General features: G+C 43.2%; 1 protein-coding gene across 3 annotated transcripts; it reads left to right on the plus strand.

Moving 5' to 3' along the window:
- The first annotated feature begins 429 nt into the window (after positions 1–429).
- ELOC (elongin C) lies at positions 430–21,827 on the plus strand. Of its 3 annotated transcripts, none has more exons than XM_066625474.1 (4): positions 430–540; positions 15,211–15,266; positions 16,492–16,635; positions 21,404–21,827. In XM_066625474.1, the coding sequence occupies exons 2-4, from the start codon at positions 15,263–15,265 to the stop codon at positions 21,592–21,594; spliced, it is 339 nt and encodes a 112-aa protein (XP_066481571.1). In that variant the 5' UTR covers positions 430–540; positions 15,211–15,262; the 3' UTR covers positions 21,595–21,827. The 3 variants fall into 3 exon arrangements, with proteins under 3 accessions (XP_066481571.1, XP_066481570.1, XP_066481569.1); XM_066625473.1 differs by lacking the exon at positions 430–540 and adding an exon at positions 547–614; XM_066625472.1 differs by lacking the exon at positions 430–540 and adding an exon at positions 2,021–2,131.
- The last annotated feature ends 964 nt before the right edge of the window (positions 21,828–22,791 follow it).

Genomic DNA, 22,791 nt, shown 5'->3' on the forward strand with positions numbered 1-22,791 from the left:
TCCTTGAGTCAGGGCCTGGTCCTATCCCACTTTCCAGCCTGAGGTCAGGGCACGTGCGCCCTCGAGGAGGTCCCCACCACCACAGGCCAGTGCCCGCCCCGCTGGCACAGCTGCCCCGGCAAAAATGGGAGGACGGGCCTTCAGTCCCTGCTGCTGCGGCTGCACCCTGCTAGGCTCGCCCCCCAGGAAAGACGCAGAGGAGCCCCCAAGCCTCCCTCACCACAACGCAGTCCAGCAGACACACCACAGCGCGCGCGCACCCAACAGCCCCCACTAACATACCACCAACGGCCGCTCAACAGTATCAACGGCCGCCAGCCGAGAAGAATTCAAACTTCCGCCAAGTCTCGCGCTCCGCCAACTCTCGCGATACCCTGGGTATAACGGGATGAGGACGACAAGGGCTATCATCTCAAGCCCTCATCACTTCCTGAATTTGTATTATTAGAATGACAGCAGCGCCCCTTGGACTTCTGAGAACTACATTTCGCACCATTCCCAAAGACCAGGGAAAGGTGCGGCCGGGCTTCTTGGGCCAAGGTGACTTCTGAGAACTACACTTCCCAGCATTCCCAAAGAGCAGGGAAAGGCGTGGCCGGGCTTCTTAGGCCAAGGTGACGTATGTGTAGGGTTGAGTGGGAGAGGCTGTCTCTGCTGCGGATACTGTGGTGCCGACAGCAAGGCGTTCTTCCTTTTGGAACGTCATGACGTCACAATGGCCTGCTTCTAATGCTTCCCCCCAACCATCATTTTTAGTGCCAGAGAACCCATTTCTGCCCAGCCCGCAGGTGCACGCGTTTGACTCCTGTTGCGCATGTGCAACGTTGGGCAGTAATGGTTTGCACTGAGTCCAAGCCTATGCATGTCCACTCAGGAGTAAGTCCCATTGTAGTCAACGGGGCTTACTCCCATGTAAATGTGCATAGGCCTGCAGCCTAAGACTTCAGTCCTATGCATGCCTACTCAGAAGTAAGTCCCACTGTAATCAATGGAGCTTAATCCCAGGAAAGTGTGGATAGGACGGTAGCCTTAATAGGAGCCTTAAGCGGACTCCATAGCATTGAATGATGCCCCCACCGTCTTTGGTCTGCATGTGCCACCAGAAGATATCCAAGAAAACTGAGTGTTGGGAGTTAGGAAAATATTTCTCTACCCAGCATGTAATTAGTCTGTGGAACTCCTTGCCACAGGATGTGGTGATGGTGTCTGGCCTGTACGACTTCAAAAGGGGGACTGGGAAGATTTCTAGAGGAAAAATCCATTACAGGTTACAAGCTGCGATGGGTGTGTGCAACTCCTGATTTTAGAAGTAGCTTCCCTCAGAATGCCAGATGCAGGGAGGGCACCTGGACACAGGTTGTGTCTGTTGTCTTGCGTGCTCTCTGGGGCATTTGGTGGACCACTGTGAGACACAGGAAACTGGACTAGGTGGGCCTTTGGCCTGGTGCATCGGGGCTCTTTGTCTGATCTTTGGGTTGAAGCACAGTGAGGAGGTTCTTGGAAACCGTTATTTATTAATTGTACACTTGCCAAGACACACCCCGGGTGCAACGCTCCATATTTGGGAGAGTGACTTTTGGGGGTATTTTTGCACTCGGGATTCTCAAAGCACAGGGTGGGCCGTTCCTTTCGGTATGAAAAGGGAATTTTTTTCGCTTATGAGGGAAAAGTGAGAGCAATTCTGAGAACACAGAAGCAGAAGCAGCCCTGGCTGGACAGAACCATCACTGGGCAAAACTCTCCCTTTTTGTGAAGTGGCACAAAAAGACACAATTTTCAGCCCAATTCCATGCAGCCTACTCAAAAGCAGGCCCCCCTTGACTATAACGGGACTTGCTTCTGAGTAGCCATGCCCTGAGATCGGGCCCTGAAACGCAGCAGACGCACTCAGAGCGCCTCCCTTCCTCGCCCTTGTATTCTGACGGTGGCTGTTTCGCACATGAGGTGGGGGTACTCTAGCCTTTTGCCTCTATGGTTTTTCTGCCCGGCCCCGCTCTCCGTACCGGAAGCTGTACTCGGTGACCTCCCGGAAGTGGTTTTGGACGGTTAGCCCGGCCGGAACCGCGAAGGGGCCTGCAGAAGCTACCCCGAGAACATCCACTGCGGGGTCTGGCTGGGGAGGCGGGCAGAGGTGAGTGCGGCGGCGGCGGCGGCTGGGAGGGAGTCAGTCAGTCAGTCAGTCGCCACCGTGTGTGTGAATGCAGCGCCCGCGGGAGCGCCGCCCGCTCTCCTCTCCTGAAGAGCCCAAGCCCGGGCCTGTCTACTCAGAAGTAAGCCCCATTAGAGTCAATGGGCTTACTCCCAAGTAGGTGGACAGGACTGCAACCTGCTTCCGTTGTAGGCCCCTCACTGCAGGTAGGCCCACCCCTTCCTGCCCCCTCAGCAGGAGCCCCAAGCCCCATTCATCAGGGATGTGCTGTGGGGGGAGGCAGGTGAGGCAGAGCCTCCCTTCTGGAGTCCTTTGAGAAGCAGCGCGACTGCAGTGTGGTTGTGAGTGCCTGCACGCCTCACAGGATGGCAGCACTGCTCTTTGAAGGACTCCGGTGGGGATGCTCTGCCTCACCTGCCTCCCCACCCACCCCATGGCCCTGCTGTTCATTGCAGTACGTCCCCCCACGCACAGCTCTGCCTCTGGGACTCCCTCCTCTCATAGTGCCATCTTCTTCCACCACTGGCCCTCACGTGTGTGGCCAGGCTTCCCGGCCTTCCTCCTCTCCTGTTACAAAGAGGTCATGCTTTTCCTGTTGTCTTAAGCCAGAGGTGTCCAAGCTTTTTGGCAGGAGGGCCACATCTTCTCTCTGACACTGTGTTGGGGGCCGGGGGGGGAAATAAATGAAAGGCCTTGCACAAAGCAAGGCTGGCCTTTCCTTCTCTGCCGCTGCTGTATCACAGACGTAAACAGCAAGCAGTGGAGGGAGCCCTCATCCCACAGCTCACACAAGAGGTTGAACAGTTGGTTGTCAGGCTGAGAGCAGTTGTGTCTGGCCAGCATGGGCTCCAGCAAGCCTCTGGAGGGCCAGAGGCTCATTGGAAACTGGGGACCCCCTGCAGGCCGGATTGGGAGTCCTTGAGGGCCACATGTGGCCCCAGGGCCAGGGTTTGGGCACCCCTGCCTTAAGCCATTGGTTTCTCTCCCTTCCTTTTTTGTGTATTGTGTGACTATCCTCAGGTGTAGGTGTCATTGCACCTTAAGTCAAGGGAACGCCCAAGGTAGGTGACATTCCAGGTTTTATAAGGCCAGTGAATCCTTTCAGTATCAAGTGAACAGTGTCAAAGTGACTTTTAAAAATGCAAAACCTTCATAAGAACATAAGAACAGCCCCACTGGATCAGGCCATAGGCCCATCTAGTCCAGCTTCCTGTATCTCACAGCGGCCCACCAAATGCCCCAGGGAGCACACCAGATAACAAGAGACCTCATCCTGGTGCCCTCCCTTGCATCTGGCATTCTGACATAACCCATTTCTAAAATCAGGAGGTTGCGCATACACATCATGGCTTGTACCCCATAATGGATTTTCCCACCAGAAACTTGTCCAATCCCCTTTTAAAGGCATCTAGGCTAGACGCCATCACCACATCCTGTGGCAAGGAGTTCCACAGACCGACCACACGCTGAGTAAAGAAATATTTTCTTTTGTCTGTCCTAACCCGCCCAACACTCAATTTTAGTCGATGTCCCCTGGTTCTGGTATTATGTGGGAGTGTAAAGAGCATCTCCCTATCCACTCTGTCCATCCCCTGCATAATTTTGTATGTCTCAATCATGTCCCCCCTCAGGCGTCTCTTTTCTAGGCTGAAGAGGCCCAAACGCCATAGCCTTTCCTCATAAGGAAGGTGCCCCAGCCCTGTAATCATCTTAGTCACTCTCTTTTGCACCTTTTCCATTTCCACTATGTCTTTTTTGAGATGCGGCGACCAGAACTGGACACAATACTCCAGGTGTGGCCTTACCATAGATTTGTACAACGGCATTATAATACTTGCCGTTTTGTTCTCAATACCCTTCCTCATGATCCCAAGCATAGAATTGGCCTTCTTCACTGCCGCCGCACATTGGGTCAACACTTTCATCGACCTGTCCACCACCACCCCAAGATCTCTCTCCTGATCTGTCACAGACAGCTCAGAACCCCTCAGCCTATATCTAAAGTTTTGATTTTTTGCCCCAATGTGCATGACTTTACACTTACTTACATTGAAACGCATCTGCCATTTTGCTGTCCATTCTGCCAGTCTGGAGAGATCCTTCTGGAGCTCCTCACAATCACTTCTGGTCTTCACCACTCGGAAAAGTTTGGTGTCGTCTGCAAACCTAGCCACTTCACTGCTCAACCCTGTCTCCAGGTCATTTATGAAGAGGTTGAAAAGCACTGGTCCCAGGACAGATCCTTGGGGCACACCGCTTTTCACCTCTCTCCATTGTGAAAATTGCCCATTGACCCCCACTCTCTGCTTCCTGGCCTCCAACCAGTTCTCAATCCATGAGAGGACCTGTCCTCTAATTCCCTGACTGTGGAGTTTTTTCAGTAGCCTTTGGTGAGGGACCGTGTCAAACGCCTTCTGAAAGTCCAGATATATAATGTCCACGGGTTCTCCCGCATCCACATGCCTGTTGACCTTTCAAAGAATTCTATAAGGTTGGTGAGGCAAGACTTAACCCTTACAGAAGCCATGCTGACTCTCCCTCAGCAAGGCCTGTTTCTCTATGTGTTTTGAGATCCTATCTTTGATGAGGCATTCCACCATCTTACCCGGTATGGATGTTAGGCTGACCGGCCTATAGTTTCCCGAGTCCCCCCTCTTTCCCTTTTTAAAAATAGGCGTGACATTTGCTATCCTCCAATCTTCTGGCACCATGGCCGTTTTGAGGGACAAGTTGCATACCTTAGTCAAGAGGTCTGCAACTTCATTCTTCAATTCCTTAATAACTCATGGGTGGATGCCATCAGGGCCCAGTGACTTATTGATCTTTAATTTATCAATGAGGTTTGAAACATCTTCTCTTTTAACCTCTATCTGACTTAACTCCTCGGTCAGGTGGGGCCGTTCAGGCAGCGGTATCTGCCCGAGGTCTTCTGCCGTGAAGACAGATGCAAAGAACTCATTTAATTTCTCTGCCATCTCTAAGTCTCCTTTTATCTCCCCTTTCCCTCCCTCACCATCCTCTTCCTTCCTTTGTGGTCTGTGAAGCACCTGAGGGAACATGATTGAGACATATGCAGGGGATGAATAGAGCGGATAGAGGGATGTTCTTTTCTCTCTCAAACCAACAAAACCAGGGGACATCTACCTAAACTGAGTCTTCAAAGAGTTAGAACAGACAAAAACAAATATTTCTTTACCCAGCATGTAATTAGTCTATGAAACTTCTTGCCGCAGGTTGTGTTGATGGTATCTGTTCTAGATGCCTTTTAAAGGGGATTGGACAAATTTCTGGAGGAAAACTCTATTACAGGTTACTGGCCATGATGGGTATGTGCAATGTTTTGATTTTCGAAGTAAGCTACCTCAGAGTGCCAGATGCAAGGGAGCGCGCCAGGATGCAGATTTATTGTTGTATATTCCCTGAGGCATCTGGTGGGCCACTGTGAGATACATGAAGCTGGACTAGATGGGCCTTTGGCCTGATCCATTGGGGCTCTTCTGATGTTCTTAGGTGACTTGCTACATTATTAAAGCGGTCATAATATAGGGTAATCCAAAATAAAAATAAGACCACCAAAAAGGCCCTGTCTCTGCTGTCCAGCCATATTATTTCTGAAGCTGGGCCTGTGATGACAATTTTAACACCAGTACATTCAACTGAGTAGAGTAGAATCCTTTAACAGTTTAAGAACTTAAGAAGAGCCCAACTGGTTTGGACTAAGGGCCTATCCAGTCCAGCTTCCTGTAGCTCACAGTGGCCCACCAGATTCCACAAGGAGCACACAAGACAACAAGATATCTGCATCCTGTTGTCATTCCCCTGCACCTGGCATTCTGAGTTTACTAATGGGTCACCATATATTTGTTTGGAAGTTCACCAGAGGCCGATAGCGTTTACTTGGAGGTGCACAGAGAGCTGGAGACTTCTATGTAGTAGAAAAGTTAAACATAATCCTATACATGTTTACTTGGCAGTAACTTCTACTGTGATCAAACCTTCTAGCCATAAGTCTGGTAGAGCTCCGAAGATGATATCATCCAAACTTTTGTTGAAAGGCAAAATGGTTGTATATTAACTTGCAGTGGATTCATTTTTTTCTTTTTCTTTTTTTGCTGTGAGAAGGAGTGGACAAAAGCATGAGTGTTAGCAAAGATTTCCTGTTGAGCCAACACTTTCGTACTGGGGAATAGTTACATAGTTGGCACTTGGTGGCACATAGATAAATCACTTGTGGTACATGAGGACCAAAGGGGTTTTTCCTCACTTTATCCATTCCTGGTTTTTTTTTTTCTCCCTCCCTTTCCTTAGCAGGGTCAGAGCTACTGCAACTTGAAATGGGATATACGGTCCAGAAATTTTATGTTCTTGATGATTTTTTTTAGTCATTGTACTTCTCAGAGAGGCAGGCTGTTTCAAATCTAATCAGTAACATGTAGCTCTGAGACACTTGGCAATTCACAGAATGAATATTGTTGATGTAGCACCTATTGTTTGACTATGGTTGAATATTCCATGAATATTTCTATGTGTAGGTAGTGGCCTCCTTTATAAATTGCACCATAGATTCCTCCTTCATAGGTTTTGTACTTGTTGCTCTGTACAAGTATGGAGACTCTCATCATTTAGTGGAAGGTACCTCCATTATATTGCAATTTATGAAAATGAATTTGTGTCTTGTGTAGTTAATATAATATAATAATATAATAATAATATACAGTATTTATATACCGCCTTTCTTGGTCTTTATTCAAGACTTTATTCAAGGCGGTTTACACAGGCAGGCTTATTAAATCCACGCAGGGATTTTTACAAATTGAAAGAAGGTTCTCTCTTTCAAGAACCACCACATTCAAGCTGTTACACTCCGATCTGGTTTAACATTCTGGCCTCCATCCTCCCACGCTCCGAGCAGATGGAACAGCTCAGCTGCAGCTTGTCAGCTGCTTCAAGGTCGCACGGTGCCGGTGGCCTCGAACTGGCGACCTTGTGGATGTTAATCTTCAGGCAAATGGAGGCTCTACCCTCTAGACCAGACCTCCTGCCCAGACCTCCTGAAACTCTTTGTGTTTCATTTTAGACAAGCTTTATACCTAGTTTGCTGTCTCTGCACTTTCAGTATAGAGAACAGGTAGAGTTGTTTGGTCGTTTTAAGGGAAGAATAACTTATGCTTGGAGACTGTTTTATTTTAAATACAACTGAACTGACAAATATGTCTCTCCCTATTCTGCCTGAATGTTAGCAGCAAGTAATCATAGAGTTGGAAGGGAGATTTGAGATCATCTAGTCCAACCCCCTCTTCAGTGCAAGTAACTGCAGCATCCCTGACAGGTGGCCATCCAGCCTCTGTTTGACAACCTCCAATGAGAGAGAGAGAGCCCACAGCTGTACAAGGTGGACTGTTCCAATGCCAGGCAGCTATTGAACTTAAATTCTTCCTCATGTTTAGTCTAAATCTTCTTCCCTTCATTAGTTTTAGTCCTGCCCCCAAAAACCACAGAATGTAAGTCCATTCCTCTTTCTATATGACTGCACTTCAGTTACTTGTAGATGGCTATTAAATCCCCTCTTAGTATTCTCTTTTTCCAGACTAAACATGCCAAGCACTTTTAACTTTCCTCATAGGATTTAGTTTCCAGACTCCTCACCATCAGAGTAGAGCAACTCCATCATAGTTGCTCTACTCTAAACCTAGTCCAGCTTAACGGTGTCCTTAAAATGTGGTGCCCAAAACTGGATACAGTATTCAAATGAAGTCTGACTAGTGCAAAATAAAATGGCACTATTGCATCTCATGAGTTAGACTCTGCCTCTGTTAATGCATCCTAGTACTACATTAGCACTTTTGGCAGCTGCATCACACTGCATCAGCTTGTGGTACTCTGAATACAATCTTTTATACACTTTCCTGGGAGTGAGCCCCACTGAACACTGAAAATGGGCTATGTCAGAATGCCAGATGCAATGGAGGGCACCAGGATGCAGGTCTCTTGTTATCTGGTGTGCTCCCTGGGGCATTTGGTGGGCCGCTGTGAGATACAGGAAGCTGGACTAGATGGGCCTATGGCCTGATCCAGCAGGGCTCTTCTTACATTCTTAATACAATGGGACTTACTTTTGAATAGAGATCCATAGGATTGTGCCGTAAAGCATCTAGATTTTTTTATACATGCTGCTGCCAAGCCAGGTTCCCCCGTCCTGTACATGTGCCTCTGATTCTTTTTCTGTCTGTTCCCATATGTAATATTTTACATTTGTTTCTCTTGAACTTTATCTTTTTGTTATGGTCCCAATGATCAAGCCTGTCAAGATAATCTTGATTAAGGGTTCCAGGGTGTTAGCTGTCCTGCCCCCTCCCTGCAGATTTGATAGCAGCCCTCTTCTCAATCATTCAGGTTATTTATAAATATGTTTATAGCACAGGGCCCATGACAGAAGCCTGTGGCACTCTGCTTGATAACTTTCCTCCAGGATGGTTGACAAGGAGCCATTTAGTAGCACTCATTAGAGACAGATGTTCAGCCAACCTAACAGTAGTACCATATAGCCCTCATTATATAATTTTATCCCAAAGGGTATCATGGAAGGCTTTGTCAAATTATTTGCTGAAATCTACATACATAATGTCCACTGCATTCCCATTGTCAGATGCACTACTAGTCACTCTCACAGAAGAAGTTGAGATTCATGTGGTATATCTTGTTCTTGACGAACCCTTGCGGGCTCCTAGAAATCACCCCTAAAGATTCTAAGTGAACAGATATTCCGTTTAATCTATTCCAGGATCTCTCTGGATATTGATATTAGACTGCCGTTTCCTGGATTTTCCTTTCCCCTTGTTTTAAAGCTGGGGGTGATATTTGATTATCTCCAGGTGCCCAGAGCTGACCCAAGACCTCTCAACACCTGAGGTGGGATGCCAGATGCTGCCTCCGCCCCCCAATTCGAAGATGTGCCAGCCTCTGCTTCTCCCCCTCTCCAATGTTTTAGTTCAGCACTCTCCCCTCTTTCACATTTCTGCTCCCTCTTTGTCCCCCCTCTTCCTTTTCCAATTTAGGGAGTGGAAGGAGAGTGAAGAGCAGCAAGGCAAGTAGATGATGAGCACCTTCCCACTAATCCACTGCCTGAGGTGAATACTTAAGTTGGCCTCACAGGTGGGCCTGCAGGCACTTTTTCCATTTTTCTGGAGTTCTCAAGGTGACAGACAGCAGCTCCAAGACTGCATCTGCAAGCTTCTTCAGTATTACAAACACACTGATGCTTCTTCAGTATCCTGGAGTGTAGATCATGTGATCCTGGGAACTTAAATTCATTTAGAGTAACTCAGTGTGTTCCCTTACACTTCTTTACATAACAAGTCCTGATACTCCTGATTCTTTTTTAGTGCTACTGTTAGGTTGGACCACCTTTCCCATATGGGAGAAGTCAGATGTAAAATGAGAATTAAGCAGCTCTACCTATTATTTCGTTAGCATGTGAGTGTTGTATCTCTGGCCAGAGGATTGAACAAACCTATACCTCTTTATTTACAAGCACTGAAATGCAACAAGACCGGCACACTTCTGATTTTTTTGAGAATGAAAGGGGTCTGTTTTCATTGCTCTGCCATAAAACTAATTGCATATTTTGGGGTGCAGAGTTGACATATTTTCAGTTCTATTTTTGTAGGTGAATATGTAGGTGCCTCAGCGCACTCTGTTTAAGCTGTTGACTCATTGAGCACTTATGAAGTCTTGTATCTGGCATCATGCTAGAGTAGCTTGTCCAGGATAGCATCCCCGTGGGCATACAATATCAAGTGATCCAAAAGTTATCTTGGGCTATGGATGTGATCAAGTCACAGTTCTTTATTCAGTTTGTCATTATCTAAAATTTATTTGAATGTACAGGTGGAACCTTTCTATGTGCCAGGGTTTTTTCCCTAAACCTCTTCGATAGGGAAAATCTACATTTTGCTAAATCAGACCTGGAAATGACATGATTTTACACAGATTGCATAGAGTTACACAGATTGCATACAATTAAGCAAATAGTGCTACAGCCTGACACTTGTGGATGAAAGGAAACTAAGACAGCGGTTGTCGGTTGCCTCTCCACTCCGTACTCAGCCCTCCCTATTGCCCGCTGTCCCCGCTTCTTTCGTAGGTAGGATGCTGAGCTTTTGCATTTCTACTCAGTCATATGCATTTCTACTCAGAAGTAAACCCATTGTAGTCAATGGGGCTTACTCTCAGGAAAGTGTGGATAGGGTTGTAGCCTGAGAGCCCAGTCCTATGTCTGCCTACTCAGAAGTCCCATTATAATCAATGGGGCTTATTCCTAGGAAAGTGTGGAGAAGATTGCAGCCTCAGAGCCCACTCCTATGCATGTCTACTCAGAAGTAAGTCCCATTCTAGTCAATAGTACTTACTCCCAGGAAAGTGGATTGGATTGTACCCTAAATCTCATGGTTTGGATTGCTGGGATGACTTGCTTGCTGCACTGTTTTGTTTGTGTAGGCTGGAGCACAGAGAACCTGCACCACCTCAGTCTGAAGGAGGGGGGAATTAGGCAAACACTCCCTGGGTTTTTTAAGCAATGCCCTCTGTTAATACCACAATTGCCCCTGTGTGTGTGAGAGAGAGTGAGTGCCTGAGTGAGCATGCGGGCATGTGCTCCACCTTGCTGCACCTATTCTGGCAAGAGGTTTTTCCCTTGGCTTCCCCTCTTCAGCCTCTTTGATGGCTCAGGGGATACAGGAGTCTTTCTGTTCCTTCTCAAGACACACAATCTTCCAGAGCCTCTTCCATGGCTCCAGGGCTATTTCTGAGCCTGTGCGAGGTGTAGCCTTTTTTCAGTGTTTTGGGCTGCCTTGAAACAGAGCAAGACAGTAGCTCGGGGCAAAGATGTGTGTGACTTTGAATTCCACCCCCATTCATGTTGAGATAAATCTGCAGATAAAAAAATCAGTGTATAAAAAGGTTGCACCTATATTTCATTGCATGTAAATAGAATACTATTAGTGAATACGCTCATGTAATTCTCACACCTTTGATTTCAGTAAGGAACTCAGAACTGGAAACAGGGAAGTGGAACCAGGAATCAACCCAAGCTGCATTGGCTAAACAGCTGTTAGGATACAACAGTCTTCTGATAGTGTGAAAACAAAGCTAGTGTCAATAGATCTGTCTGTAACTATCTTGAGGTGAGGTAGGAGATTAAAATGTGTTGCCATGTGCAAAAGGAGCAGATAAATTTGTTCTTATATATTTTGAACATTTACTCTTTCGTACTTTGAAGAAAGAAACTTCTCTTCCTGTTGTCTGTTGACATGAGTAAGGAAGTCCTAAACCTATCTTTCAGATTTCTGGAAGCAAAACAATCCATTTAAAAGTGTGGGCGGGAGGGGAAACTTGATTGGTGTTGTGTAGCATGTCATTATCTGACCCAAAACATTATTCTTCCACAGTATAAGCACAACCCAAAAGAGTGTTCTGTAAATCTGAGGACATCTTAGGGAGTGACTGAAGCTCAGTGGTAAAGGTTTCCATGCAGAAGATCCCAGGTTTAATCACAATCACTTCTGAGTCAGGCTGGGAAAGACCCCAGCCTGAATACCTGGAGAGCTTCTGCCTTTCAGCCTGAGCTTAAACATGAATGATCAGACTCTCAGTGATGTGTGTGTGTTCATCTGAAGTCAAGTGTTGCAATACTGTATTTCAACAGAAATGAAAACTTGCATCACTTCCACTCCTTGTGGGAAAAGTTACTCTATTTTCTCTTCCCCAGTATTTGCATAACTCATCAGTTAATATTTTGAAATAATGGAAAGGTTTTTTTTTAAGCAGAGGTGGAGTTTGTTATATTGTTGATCTTTTATTCTTAGGGAAGTGAAATGTTTGTAGCCATCATGTTGGAAGAGACTCTTGAGATTGGAAAGGGATGTTGTGGGAATGGCATGACAAAGCAGGAAGCTGAAGCATGGCCTGAAAATTTAGACATTTAAGAAAGAGAACTCATTCACCTTGTTTTGAGTACAGGATTTTTTTAAATGTGAATAGTTTTTTTTGCAAAATTCTGAAGTAACATGTTTGAAAACATAACTAATAGCAAATTTCTGTTTTAAAATATTGCTAGGTGTTCTCATGTACTCGTAATTACGATGCAGTATTTGATATTGAGTGTAGAAATCACTATCTTGAATCTTAATTTTTAGGAGAATCCCATCTTTTTAAAAAATTATAAAACTGTGGCCCATAAAACCAGGCAGGTAGACCTTAAAACTTAAAAGTGTGTGGACAATGTCTGATGAAATCGTAGAATCAAGATGTGCATATGGTAGTGGGAGGCTGGGCGGGGTTTCTAGGAGTTGACACTTCCATGTCTAACTTTATTCTTTGGCTCTCCATGTGGCAAGCAAACATTATTTGTTTTTATTGTTTGTTTAAAAGTAGGCTAAGGCAAAAAAAATACTGTATATGCAAATTTGCAGCTTTTATGTTTGTGGCAGAGTTTAACTATCAGTGTGAAGATTGTTATCCTAGCACAGAACTTACAAAAAAAATCATACAGAAAAAACATGCGTGCATGAAGCCCTGCTAATGTATTAGGTTCTTGAAAGTGTGGCCAAAGGGCCTCCCTGATGCTTCACTTTGATTCTGAGAGCTCATGTTAAAGAATAAATGGTGGGTTTGTGTTTTTTTAATCCATTGGATAGGCAGTGGGTGAGCATTTCCTGCCCTCCAATCACATCTGAACAGTATGAATGAATGTGTTTCTCTAAAGGAACTGTGAATTTTCTTGAAATTTTTGTGTTGCATTTTTCTTCCCTGGTTCCTCTCCCTTTAGGAGTTCTTAAAGCATAGTAAGTGCCCCCAAACCATGTTCCTTTCTTTTCCTTTTGATCTGCATGTCCTTATACTGGGCCTTGTTATTAGCTATACCAGTGGGGGGGGAGGGTAAAGGTGTTTCTTCTCTTCAGGTAAGGAATGTTTAACTAAATTATGGTCCCAATCCTATCCAGCATCAATCCAGCCCTGAGGTAAGGGAACAAATCTTCCTTGACCTTGAAGAGGCCTCCATGACTGCGCCCCCACTGCAAGATGCAGTGCACACCCCATTGGCATAGAAGCATCAGCGATGGAAAGTTGGCTAGAATTGGGCCTTAAAAGTCCCAAATACATTGTTACCGAGTTCATTTATTTACCACAAACATACAAATGAATAGAACCGGCTGCAGACTACAAATATTTAATTTTACCCTTTGCTTTAATTTTACCTATAAATTAGGAACTCAGATAATATAGTGACTGATGCCACTTTTATTATCACTTTTTGCCCCTTCTGACTTGCATTCCATAACGGCCTCTCCCCATGGCTGAAAAGTGTGTTGTTTCCACAATACTGTGCTTGTGATTTCATTTCTTTTTATTTTTGTTTTGTGTTTGCTACTTTTCAGCAACACAGATCATCCAGGCGTTTAACAACAGTATAATTTTATTTCATGGAACAATTAACGTTCTAATTCTTAATATATATATATATTTAAAAACCAAAGAGTAAAACACTGAAAATGTTCATCCTTCTGACTTCAGAAATCCAGGAGAATTAAAGTAGATCAGATCTATAGGCAAGTAGGCCTCATAGGAGTGGTGAGAGGGTATTCTACAATGAAGGTTCTATAACAGAAGTGCCTCCTAGTAGATGGTAACCTCTGAAAGGAGGTATATGGAGCAAGCCTTCTATATATGATTTAAAGAGGTGAAGAATTACATATGAGAGAAGTGACCAAGCCATTTGAGGCTTTCAAGGTAAGAACTAGGACTTTGAATTGAGCTTGGAAATAAGTAACCTGTGGAGCTTCTTATATATGCTGTGGCAGATCCTGACCAAGAGTTGGGCACCCTCATTCTGGACCATTAAGCTGTGCATACTTTCTGAAAATAAGTCCCATTGAAACACAGTGGGACGTAGGGCGCAATCCAAACCTGCGCTGGAGCAGGCAAGCCAGGAGGCTTGCATTGCATCCAACGCAGGTTCGTTGGGTGCAGCGGCTCAGCCATGGGCAAGGGGAAGCTCTTCCCCTTACCTCTGGGTAAGGGCTGAGTGCCCCTATGGGTCTTCTTGGACCCGCACCACCTCTGGAGGTGGCGCAAGTCCACGGAGAGTGGAGCGACTGGAAGCCGCTCTGTTCTCTCCAGGGATGGGGGTTGGGATCCGGCACAACCGCTGGGTCCCAGCCCTGCCCCTGGCTCCCTGTGCACCTGCCCCTGGGGCTGCCCATCGCCCGCACTCCCCCGCCCAGAAATGCCCCCTCCCCACGCCCCCCACACCTACCTTTGCCTCTTGCATTGGCGCGAGAGTGCCGACCCAAGCGGTGGTGCGGGAGCATCTGCGGAGGCTTTTGCCTGCCTCCACACGTTGGCGCAGCTGAATGCTCTGCGGCACATTTGCGACCCTCCAGAGCCTCCTATGCCGGCATAACTGCTGGTGAGGATTGCACCGTTAAGCATGTTAGTCACACACAGGTTTGCATTATAAGGCTGTGAACTGTTTTCAAGTTCAGCCCAGCCTAAACTGCACTTACAATAGTCTAATCTTAAAGTTATCTGGGCATGTGAGAGTGACTGGTTCTCTCCAAGCCTTTCTGATTACACTTACCCCTTGGTGTGCTGGCATCTGGCTGAAGCGCGATTTGAAAAAGCAGGACAAAATATTAAACCTTAAACTAGTACAGACATCTTTAAAGTTTGGGGCACAGCCTGAAAACATGCTTATTAGAGTTGGAATGTATCAGCAGTTTCTCTGACTACAAGATACTCAGATGGGCTTACCCTTGGAAATTGCACAGTTGTGATTCTTGGATAACCTTGGTCTCAAACTAGGTGATAGTTAATGTATTCATGAATATCTGTGTTTAAGGTAGTACTGTGGCACAGTAAACACAGCCAAGTCATGCTTTAATTTTGCTTCCATATGAGCTATAGAAAGGACTGCTGTTGGGGACCTTATCTTGACACCAGACAACATTGTTTGCTTTTAGTATTGAAACTGAACAAGTATGTACTTTTCCATTTGTTTTCAGGTCTTATTGCAAAAGCTGCTAAGGCAAAAAATTAACCATTTGATAAGAAAAAATGGGTAAGTATATTGGGGGGAAATATTCATCAAAAGCACCTTAGATTCATAAGCATGCTCTTCATACTATATAATTCTGTTTTCATTTTTGACTATGCTTTGGTAAAGTGTCTAAAGAAGTTTGATTACAGCAAAAATTGTGGTGCTGCAGTATGTATACTTTTTCATTGACTCTTAATTTCCTTCAGTGTATTAATTCCCACCTACTCCTGACACTAAAGCCTATAATCTTGCATAAATTAAGGTTTTTTATCTTGCTAGAAATCTGTTCTTGCAGATTAAAGCAAATAAAAGTTTTAGAAATAAAATTCTAGAGTGTACTAGAAAATTGACCAGAAAGCATGAAGAATATAGGAAGAAATTGGAGGAAATATGGGAAGAAATATATTAAACCTCTATTTTATTGTCACTATTATAATCCACTTTGTATTGTGTGGTGAAATTTGTACGTGCATTTAATGATTAGCTCTTTCAAAAAAATATTAGTTATATCTGATATATACATATGGCCGTCCTTAGGGCAATTTGACCATTTTGGCCAAATTGGCCCATGCGTCTGGAGGGGCCCTTTACTGGGGTGGCAGGTGGAGTGGCTGCAGCCAGTACCTTGCTCTGTAGCTAACACTCTGCCATGGAAACTTCCATGCTGGGGTATCATGAGGAGAGCAAAGCAGGTGGAACTTTGCCATGTGCAGCCTAGCCTCCTGCCCGCCCTGGGTCTGATCAACTTGAAATTGGCTCCCTCCAGAAACAGTCGGTGGTGATGCCACTGCCACTCATTCTCATTCCCCTTGGGGAGTGCCCCTCCGCAAAAACATTTTGCATTCGGGCCCGCAGCTCCTAAGGCTGGCCCTGTATATATAACAACAGCTATGTGGGAGGAGGAATACAAGCAGTCAGTTGTCTACTAGTTTGTCTATGATTCTAAAATAAAATAAATCCTTCACATGCTTCTAGGTGAAGCTGTTAATGCTGCATGGTTATATTTATGTGTGATAAAACTGTTACATTCAGTTTGAACATTAACAGGAAGATATACTGTTTTAAGGATTTCAGAGTAATAGACTAGAACCTATTCAGAACTGAATACTCAATGAGAAGGTGCTGAAGAAATGGTTCTTGTTTGAATCTTTGTAACATGTTTGTATTTAATTCAGTGTTAAGGTTTTGGTTCTCAAGCCTGCTAATAGATAAAAATTGAAGTAGCAATAATAATTGTGTATTGTAGATGGAGAAGAGAAAACATATGGTGGGTGTGAAGGCCCTGATGCTATGTATGTGAAGTTGATATCCTCTGATGGCCATGAATTCATTGTCAAAAGAGAGCATGCACTCACATCAGGAACAATAAAAGCTATGCTGAGTGGCCCGGGTAGGTATAACAAATTGTGGTGTTGTTTTTTTCAACAGGTTTTTGGATTTCTGTTTTTGGTTTTGTGCATGTAACATGAGCATTTGAGTGATCTGCAAAACCAGTTTCCCAGGGTCTCTATTAAACAATCCAGCATTGTGATTTTTGTATGTCCATCTCTATCAAACATATGTTTTTCCATGGTATGGATAATAGGAATCCACAAATGTCTTCAATTTAAACAAATTTTGAAAATTATAGCTTTATCAATATTGCTTGAAAGGTCCTTGTATGCAACTACGGTTGAGTTTGTAAGGCTGAAATCCTATATACCTTTTCCTGGGAGTACATCTCATTGAACACATTGGGACTTACTGCTGAATAGACATGCGTAGGCTTGTGCTGTAAGATTACCTTGCTCGAAGATCTGCTTTCTTACATAATTCAAACTTACCTTGCCCTTTTGGTTCATAAAAATAGTAACTGGTAGTGGATGGGTTTTGTGGTCGGAACAATAGGTTCTGAATATGAGAACAAAATTGATTCTAACATCACACTCCTAAGCCTATTTACTTGGTAAAGTCCCACTGTATTACTTGGAGCTGATTCCCAGGTTAGTAGGATTGCAGTCCAATCCAATCCTACTATCCAGTCCAAGCATACTTATTGTGATAGTTTCCTTTATATCAGGTGGCAAATATGGAAGGAAGGTCCTTTTTAATTCAGTTTGAAATACAATGTATTACCCTGAAAGAAAAGAAGAAGAAAAAAAGCAGATTAGCATCTGGAATACTTACTATTTCCCAGATTTAGAATCTGGGAAATATTCCCATCGTTATTCACCAGTTGGCAATAGAAGTGTTACTTCTGTGTAAGTCTGAGTCTCATTCAAAGGAGTACCCTGAAGCCAGCAGGGATGCTGGGAAGGGAAGGTTATCTGTGTCTATTGCTTTTTGTGGCCATTCTGCATCTGTGAGAGAGTGACTGCTAATGAGCTATCTCATTAAGACTTGGAGTTGCATGTAACTATTGCGCATACATGTAATTTATTGGGTAGCAGACAGAACATTTTAGTGACCTGACACACTGTTTCCTTTCTGCTGGTGGTGCTTGGCTTTCATAGGCTGAGGATTAGTAGTCCCGCCTTGGATATCTCCTTATCAGTATGCAACTTTCCAATGTTGATGGACTGTACCCCATGTTTGTGTCACTCAGGCAGCACTCTTCCCTCTAAGAATAATAATGAACTTGTTTCTTCAAGCCTTCCTTGTAGACTGCACTTCCATAGGTTGTCTGCTGTCTTGGAAACTAAGCTCTGATTGTGAGAAGCACTTTATTACAACTTGTCTCCCTTGTGTTTCTGTTTAGATTGTGGGTCCCTTTGGACAGGGAACCTTGTTTTTATTTCTTTTGCTGTATAGACTACCTTTTTTGTTGGAAAGTATGTATTCTGAAATAAATGGGGGAAAAGTTACTTAATGTAATTGGGGAACAGAGTGATCACAGTATGTAGTTAACTCTGAAATAGTATGTGAATATTCAGAGGAATTTAATGTGATTCTTGGAAAAACTATTTCTGTGAATGAGTCTGGGGGGGCAGCGGCTAGGCTTTATATCTTGGTATTGCATTTATCTTGAGCTGTGATTTTTATCTTCAAATAGGATTGTGTTTCCTAGGTGCAGAAATTCATTTAATCTCAAAGATTATTTCATGTTAGCAAGCGCAGTATGAACAAAATTCACTACAGATCTCTTTAGTACACAAAGCTAGATTGTATAATGCCTTTTTAAGCTAAGTAGAATTTATTTCCAATAAATAGATTAATTGGGAATTGCTGCATAATAGTGCCTTCTTTCAAAAATTCTAGATATCCTAGCATTTTGTTGATATAACCACAAATTGAGCAGATAAGTATACATGAAACTTTTTTATAGGAGCTGAGTGTTACTGAATTTTATTCCTAAAACAAAAGCCTTGGCAAACTTGATTGGGCATATGGAAGGCAAGTTGGTCTTTTACAAACTAGCATCAGTTTCAAAGAGCTGTTTACAAGTATCTTGCAAAATACATGGTTTTTTCTCTCTGAAAAATTGGGAGCAATAACCATATTAAAAATGGATATTACACAAATATAAGTGACTTAAAAGGAGCTTAAAAATTGTCAGAATGGAATACAATAAATACACCACATAGTGTACAAAACTATTGTCAAAATTGTTGCTTTCTTTGAGTGTATACCTCTGAGACATTCCGTAGATAGTGATTAAACATGAGTGATTAAACATGCTAATTTAACCCATGTCATTTAGAAATAGAGAAAAAGCATCATTTTTGTTTAGATTTTGTAGTCAAATGAACCCCAAGAAAATTTAATTTGACAATAGACCAACACATGTAGACCACCACAAATTCCGTAAACACACTAGATACACACATCATTGCATTTTGTGCCAGATGCTTGTACTCCATGTACGGATTCACAGTGAAGTTCTGTACATGTTTACTGAGAAATAAGATATATTGATTTCAGTTAGACTTACTTTGAGGTATGTGTGCATAGAATTCAGCAGGGTCCTAAAAATCAACTCCCACTCTCTACATCAGCATTTCTCAAACTGTGGGTCAAGACCCACTAGGGAGTTTATGAGCCATTCATTTCAATATTTTATTTTTAATATGATGCTACCATGGCATGTGACTGCATTTGATGACACCTGACAGATATATACTTATAACAGGCTACTATGTATATGCTTTTAACAATGATAGTCACTGAGACTTACGCCTGGGTAAGTGTGGGTAGAAGTGAAGCCCAGGATTGTTAAAAAATTTCCTGCTTGATGATGTCACTACTGGTCATGACATCACTTCTGGTGGGTCCTGACAGATTCTCCTTCTAAAAAGTGCATCCTAGTGCTAAAAGTGTGAGAACCACTGCTCTGAATAGATAGATTTGGCCCATCATTCACATTTGTGTTTGAAAGCATAGTAAGAAGACATTCAAAGTACCATAGATACTCGCCTATAGTACCTGAAATTTTTGCCAAGTAATCAAGCTCAAATTATCACTTCATCTTATCTCCAGGTCAATCAGAGGGCAAAGCCTTTCAACTCTGAACAGTTTCCTTTCTCAAGTGGCAGACAGGCACCAAGTTTCTCAAGCAGCAGGCAGGCACAGCTCCTTAGAAGCAATTTGTTAACCTTTTATTCTCCTTCCTTCCGCTGCAGCCTGGTTCTGCTTTGCAAATGCCTGCAGAGCAGGTCTGTTTTTTGAAACACCAGGATGGGAATCCTCCTTTCCATCTGAAGCAGGCTACAATTCAATGCACCCTTACTTAAGAATAACACCCATGGAAAGCAGTGGGTCTACTTCTCAGTAAAAAGGGTTGCAAATATATGCAGCTGCATCTCTCTGCTGTGAATTGAATTTCACACTCCCAGGCATGAGTTATATACTGTATGTAGAGCTTCTGGCTTAACACACCAGACACCTTAAAGGTGGATTTGATTCATGGTTCAACCTTTTTCACTTGCATATCCCTTGGCAGCCCATTTCCATAAATTGTACACTTCCTATTAGCAAAATGTTTGTAATAATACAAGCCCTCTTCTCCTCCATATGAAAGCCCAGACTTCATATATTCATCACATATTTTCTCTTTTTACCTGTTTGAAGAACAGAAGACTCTGCCTTTGCACTGCTTTGCACCAGAAGTGTGCTGAGCAATTCTGGGTGATTGATCACTTTCCATATTATGTTTCAGCTTTTTTACTGTGCTGGTTTTCAATCACTGGTTCATACATGAATTGATGACCAAAAACTAGCTATTGGTGGGGCTTTCACAGCCAGCTAGCTACTTTCCTTCCTGCCTTGCTGGTCCTTGCAAGCCATCCCTGTCTTGCCAGGCATTCTGGAGCATGACCTGCCTTTTTCTATCATTATTCCATTCTTTTTCAAGTACCCCTAAAGGTCCTGTTGAGTGTCCCTGGGAGTACATGAATACCTGGTTGGGAACCACTGTTTTACTGGTATGTTGTTTACAGTGCACTTACTCTGATAGTGCTTACAAAAAGGTGATGAAGACCAGAATTTAAAAAGAATATCTTTTACTATGTTTTTAATAAATTAGAGACTACAGTTCTTAGGTAACAATTAGTGGTGGGTTATTTTTCAGGATCTGGCCTTGAGTAAAATCAGACAAAACTATAGTCAGACACCCCCCTAAGTTTAAAAACACCCCCGACTTATCCAAGGGTCATAGAAAATTCCATGGTTGTTCGTTCAAGACTTATCGTTCAAGACATGGTTGCCCTCGACTTATCTGTGGGGTCGATTTATGGGCAGGGTTCTGCGGTGGTTTTTTTTTTTTTGTTCTTTGGAACCTCACCCTATGTATTAGAAGAGAAAAGGGCACTGCCATTTTAACTTTTTATATACAGATGCAACAACTTCACAATTCAAAATAATTTCACTGTCACTATTAATAGTACTGTTCTCAGCCTGCAATATCATCATTCAGGTAAAGGCCACCACAAGATCTGGTCTAGCAGGAGAAACATAGAATAAAACATTTCAAGGAGAATATTAACTAATTTGGAAACTTTGTTCTTCTACATGAACAAAATTTAAAGGGATTTAAAAACATAAAGGAGACAGAACACACTTAAAATTTCCAGGTTCCGGCTGCAATGGACTGCATATTCTAAATAAGATATGCAATTTTGTTTTTATGTTTTGTTACTGGAAGATCTGTATACTCATTTACTCTCTGTTTTTTATACATACAGGACAGTTTGCTGAAAATGAAACAAATGAAGTGAATTTCAGAGAGATTCCTTCCCATGTCCTATCCAAAGTATGCATGTATTTTACCTACAAGGTTCGCTACACTAACAGCTCCACAGAGATTCCTGAATTTCCAATTGCACCTGAAATTGCACTGGAATTGCTGATGGCTGCAAACTTCTTAGATTGTTAAATAAAATAAATTATAATAAAAATGTAAACCTTTTTTCAGTATTTAATACATGTAGTTCATTAGTATTTTTTTCATATAGCATGTTTTGTATGTTTAGTTAAGTACTGTAATGGTTGCTGCAGAGACCATTGCCCACAGTTGGGTTGCATAGGAATAATTGATGCTCAGATTTTGTTTTGCTGCGTACACAATGGACTTTTCACCAACTGACAAATAAACAAACATGCCAATTAGTGGGTGTCTTTGCCTTATCCTTTAGCAATGACAAAATTCTGTTTTTAATTCTATAAATAAACCCACTGAAATTAGTGAACTGCTTCTAAGAGCAAATCACAGGCAAATGTTTGTGTTTAGGATTTTTACCTTTTCTCTCTTTTATACTGTGCAGGTTTTCACACTGTCTCTACTGTCTGTATGCTGATGAAATTATTTCCGGATCTCTAAAAATTGTGATTCTTCACTGTGCTATCAGTTTGAAAAATGGAAACCTCTGATTTTGTGACAGAAATGACATTTCTTAATTAACTGTTATGAGGAGACCAAATCTCTGATCATCCATAATAGTTTTGAATTCTTAAGTTTCAAATATTTCATAGAATAAACAGCTTGGGCAACAATATGGGTTGTCTTAAACAGCACCTTTACACTACCTATAAAAGTACCAGCTCAGCTGGTACAGACTTGTAACAAGAGCCATGTGACATTAGACCAGCAGTTCCCGGGGCCCTTATTGTCACAGGAATTCTTTCTTGGTGCTCTCTTGCAGCAGCATATCACCCCGGGAAGATGAGACAGCTACCAGCACTCTGAGATCTCACAATATCACAGCCCTGCCAAGATAGCAGTGCCTGGGAGTGCTGGTGCCCCTTCAAGTTTGCCACAGCACTGCACAGTTTGGGAACCACTGCATTAGACAGTACTGTACCTCTGTTAGATATTTTTCCAATCCCTACCATGAAGACTTTTTGCAATTCATAACTTTAGGGCAATACTGAATTTTAGTATGTAGCAGGTATTGCAGAAGAGAGAATAGTTCGTGAATACACAAAGGCACTTAAAACATGGTCTTCACTAGGATCTTTGGGTGCCTGGGTCCAGGCTGGAAGTGCTCCCCAATCCAGATAGTTTCAGTTATGCCTTTGCATGCAAAACTAAGAGTTGCATGCATGACTAAGAGTTTTTTCTTCAAGTTTGCAA

The sequence above is a fragment of the Tiliqua scincoides genome, chromosome 4 (assembly GCF_035046505.1).
Source record: "Tiliqua scincoides isolate rTilSci1 chromosome 4, rTilSci1.hap2, whole genome shotgun sequence".
Classification (NCBI taxonomy): Eukaryota; Metazoa; Chordata; class Lepidosauria; order Squamata; family Scincidae; genus Tiliqua; species Tiliqua scincoides.